Below are 3,970 nucleotides of genomic sequence, written 5' to 3' on the forward strand. Positions count from 1 at the left end.
TGCTGGCTAAGTGGAAGGAATCATGTATGTATAGTGAGAAAATGAGAAAAGAAGTCAAGGATTTGGTTGCTGAGAAGAAGCAACTTCAGAGTAATAACTCCAGCTTGCAAGAAGAAGTAAAGACCATCAGCAAGTTGCATGAGGAGAATGAGAAACTTCAGATCACTAATGCAAAGCTGCAGGAGGAGGTAACATTACTGAACTCAAAGCTTGAAGGTATGACAAAGTCTATTCGTATGATGAATAATAGTACTAATGTGTTAGAGGAGATTCTGGAAGTTGGGAAAACAGTTGGAGATATGGAAGGGATAGACTTCAGCTAAAAGAATGCAAATAAGTCTGTTTCATCTGAAAAGCAAACTAAGCAACCAATGTCAGACCCAATGTTGCATCATTATGTACGACATGTGTACCCTCAGTTCAGAAAATCCAAGAAATCTACTTGGAGATGTCATCACTGTGGCAAACTTGGTCATATAAGGCCCTACTGTTACAAGCTATATGGATATCCTCAGTCTCATGATCAATCAAGGACTAATCCACAAGTAGCTCCGACAAGGAAAAAGTGGAAACCTAAAGAAGGAGTTAGAGTCAAGTTCTTTGGCGAGGAAGAGATGTCTCCACAGCCATCTAGGGTGAATAGATCATATTCAAAGGATGTTGCTCTTCTTAAATCTCAGAGTTCTGGTGTAGATGTTATGAAGGAGTGGAAGAAGAAATTTGTTGCTGCAAGTTCTCTTGAAGTCTCAAATGCACCAGCAACTGTTCATGCTAGCATAGGTGAATCTGTAAGTGCAGATCCTAATGCTATTGTGCCTAGTGTGATTCATGAGATATCAGTTGAATCTGTTTTTGTTCCCAATGTTGAACCCCATGTTGAGACATTAGTTGAGACTACTTCAGATGTGAATATGGAACCCTCTGCTGGAAATCCAAACCCCATTGTTGACACATCTAAACTTGATCTCCAAATCCATCATTCTACCTTGGGTTCTGAACCATCTACCGGTTGTAAGGAGTCAGTTATTGAAAATGTTCATGAATTGTTGTCATTCTGGTCTTAGAAGTGATGGTTTGTTTATGATGTGTACCCTTTGCCAAATTTGTGTTAAAAAGGGGGAGTAGTTTGTGGTGAAGAATCTGTGTTCTTTCTGTTGCATGTTTGTTTTCTGTTGGTAGCTTTGGTCTGTAATAAGTTGAAGACTCTTTCAAGACAAGGCAAGTAACTGGTTGTTTAATACTCCAAGCTGCTACTGTTTTATGTTCAAGTTGCTACTGGTTTACTGTTTTGCATTTGTTGGTTAGTTAGTGTGTTTTTGCTGCCATGTTCCTTGTTCCAACTGTGCTTTATGGAGTGTGCTGATTGTTAATTGGATGCATCATTTGAGGGGCAGTCTGCTACTAAAGAGGAGCTTTGGTTCTCTTTGTTTACCCTCTCTGTTCATTAAGTTGTTTTAGACAAAATTTGACAAAGGGGGAGATTGTTGTTACTTTGTTGTCTTGCATTTTGTCAAAAACAATCGGATGTCAAAGCCGATGCCGTGACATCTGACTTTGTGTTGCTAGCACATCAATCCTCTGTTTGGAACGTTACTTGTGGGCCCTTGTAGATTTTATGAAGATATATTTTTGTAGTTACTTGAGGAACAAGTAGCTGTACCAGAAGGGTTTGATTTGTGGGTTGTTATTTGTTGAAACAATCTTTAATAAAAGATTGGTTTTATATCTTCACATTTGAATTTTGCAACAAGATCTTTGGAGATTCAGTTTTGATTTGATGGTTGTTGCAATCTGTTACTTCAGCCCAAGCAAACCCTAGTGTCTATGTTGCCTTTGCTGAAGTATATAAAAGGATGAAGACCTAAAACAAGAAGACTACAGAAGCTAATAGAGAGAGATAAAGTGTTTTAGGGTTGTTCATTGTTCTTTGTCCTTGTTTACTTGTGAACAAACTTTGCTTACTGATTCTATAAAGCAAAGTTGTGTTCTGTGTTCTTTGATTCTAAAAACTCTGATTGTTGATTGTTTGTTACCAATCATTGTGGCAGTGATTGAGAGAAAGTGAGAGGGGCTCTCATACTTAGGTTGAGATACTAAGTAGAAATACACTGAGTAGATTAGGAAGTGAACTATGAGCTGTGGTGTTCATGAGTGTCTGTAATTCCTGAATCTTGAGATAGTGGATTTCCTTTCTTTGAGTGCAAGCCCTCCAGATGTAGGTAAAGTTTTCACTGAACTGGGTGTTACCAATCCTCTGTGTTCTTCTTTATTATTTTGCTGGTTTTTTTTCTACTGTTAGTCAGTTGTCGAACCGATTGTCCCAGCATCGCGTTCGACATCTGTCCTGTGCGAGAACCAGAATTACAATCAATTTATTCATTATAATGCTAAAGAAGGGAACTCAATGATGTGATGATTTGGTTCCATTATGAGTGTTTATGCTATGTCTCAGTCATTTAGTTGTTCTTAGTAATTAACATTTCCCAATTGGTATAGTGGATCATCTGTATTTCCATTTTGTTTATTAGTATTTAGTAGTTATTTTGTATTTCCTTCTCTTCAATGAGATTGGGGATGGGATTTCAAGTTTGGTTTTCTTCTTCTTAAGTGTCATTTTTGTTGAACTTGTGCTGCTAATGGAACGTTCACTCTCTCTCCTGGTCCTGCTTGTGGAAGCTTGCGTCTTTAGGTACTGTGTTTGGTACTTCTTTCTGTTCTATACTTCATTAAGCATTTTTTTCTCTTGTTTTGATCATTTATTGAATATTTAGCTCCATTAAGCTCTTTGTTAGTTTTAGACTGATTCAGACACCATGTTGTACTTTCTAATGCTCTGGATAATTAGAAATGTGACTATGAGTTGCAATAATGTGATAAAAAGCTAAACATGTTCCTTTTATGGAATTATCATTAAAACCATACTTATTGCTAGCTTTCAATAAAAAAAAGTATGTATGGTAGTTTGTGAAATACATCACCAAGTATCCAAATTTAATGTACCACCATGACAAATTTTACACAATCATACTTAAATATGAGCATGTGGTTTTCTTGGGCCCCAACCTGATTTCCTAGTCATCCTGCAAACCATTTTCGTTGCTCACAATAGTTGTTTGGCTCAGGTTAGCTTACCTGTTTACTTATGATACTTTGCAGAAGCTTGGCACCTATTGTGGAAAAGTACTTAGCTTGAGCTGAAAAAACTAGCAGCTGAGTTGTTTTGGAAAGGTATTATCTAATATTCACAGCTCACATTGCTAACCAGTTTCTTTAAAAGTTGTATTCATTTTGATTTTGAGTTTCTTCAATTAACTAGTTTCTTGTATTCATTTTTAGACCGTCATCATCCATATCATAAAAAGAAGAAAGCTTTCAACGAAAAATCAGAGTATGGTGTCGCTCCAAAACCCTTGACTGGAGAGGAAGTTTATCAACGACAACAAAACGTGAAGGTTATCTTTGTAAAGAAACAAAAGAGGCCCGAACACTCAACTGATATGTTGACTATTTTTTGCACTTGTCTTTACTAGTTAGTTTCTGTACTAGTTAGATTTGTTCTAGTTCTTCTAATCTATTCTGTTTTTTTGATGTTTTGCTATGTATTTTCCTTTGATGTTTAACTCATTTGAGAGAGTGTGTTCTCAAGATCTCTTTTATTCTAATAAATTTTCATTTTAAAAAAATATATTCAGGTCAAATTAGTGTAAAAAAAGCGCCAAAAAACATTTTACATCGGTTTCAAACAGAACCGATGTGGTAAGTACACATTTCACATCGGACGTCTGGTATAATCGATGTGAAATGTACAATTTTGAAACCGAAGTGAAAAGGTGATGACATACCACAACACCTTTACTTACATTGGACGCAAACCGATGTGAAAAGTCCAAAATAACCGATGTGAAAAGTGTTTTTTCTAGTAGTGGTCGGTGCATCACGAACTTCTGCTCTGTCCTATTTTGCGAGCAAC

At 36.5% G+C, this 3,970-nt stretch overlaps 1 protein-coding gene across 1 annotated transcript; it reads left to right on the plus strand.

Annotated features, from left to right (window-relative positions):
- Positions 1-698: 698 nt before the first annotated feature.
- On the plus strand, positions 699-1,064 carry LOC130749101 (uncharacterized). The gene has a single exon (XM_057602388.1). The coding sequence runs from the start codon at positions 699-701 to the stop codon at positions 1,062-1,064; it is 366 nt and encodes a 121-aa protein (XP_057458371.1).
- Positions 1,065-3,970: the final 2,906 nt, after the last annotated feature.

The sequence above is a fragment of the Lotus japonicus genome, chromosome 3, assembly GCF_012489685.1.
Source record: "Lotus japonicus ecotype B-129 chromosome 3, LjGifu_v1.2".
NCBI lineage: Eukaryota > Viridiplantae > Streptophyta > Magnoliopsida > Fabales > Fabaceae > Lotus > Lotus japonicus.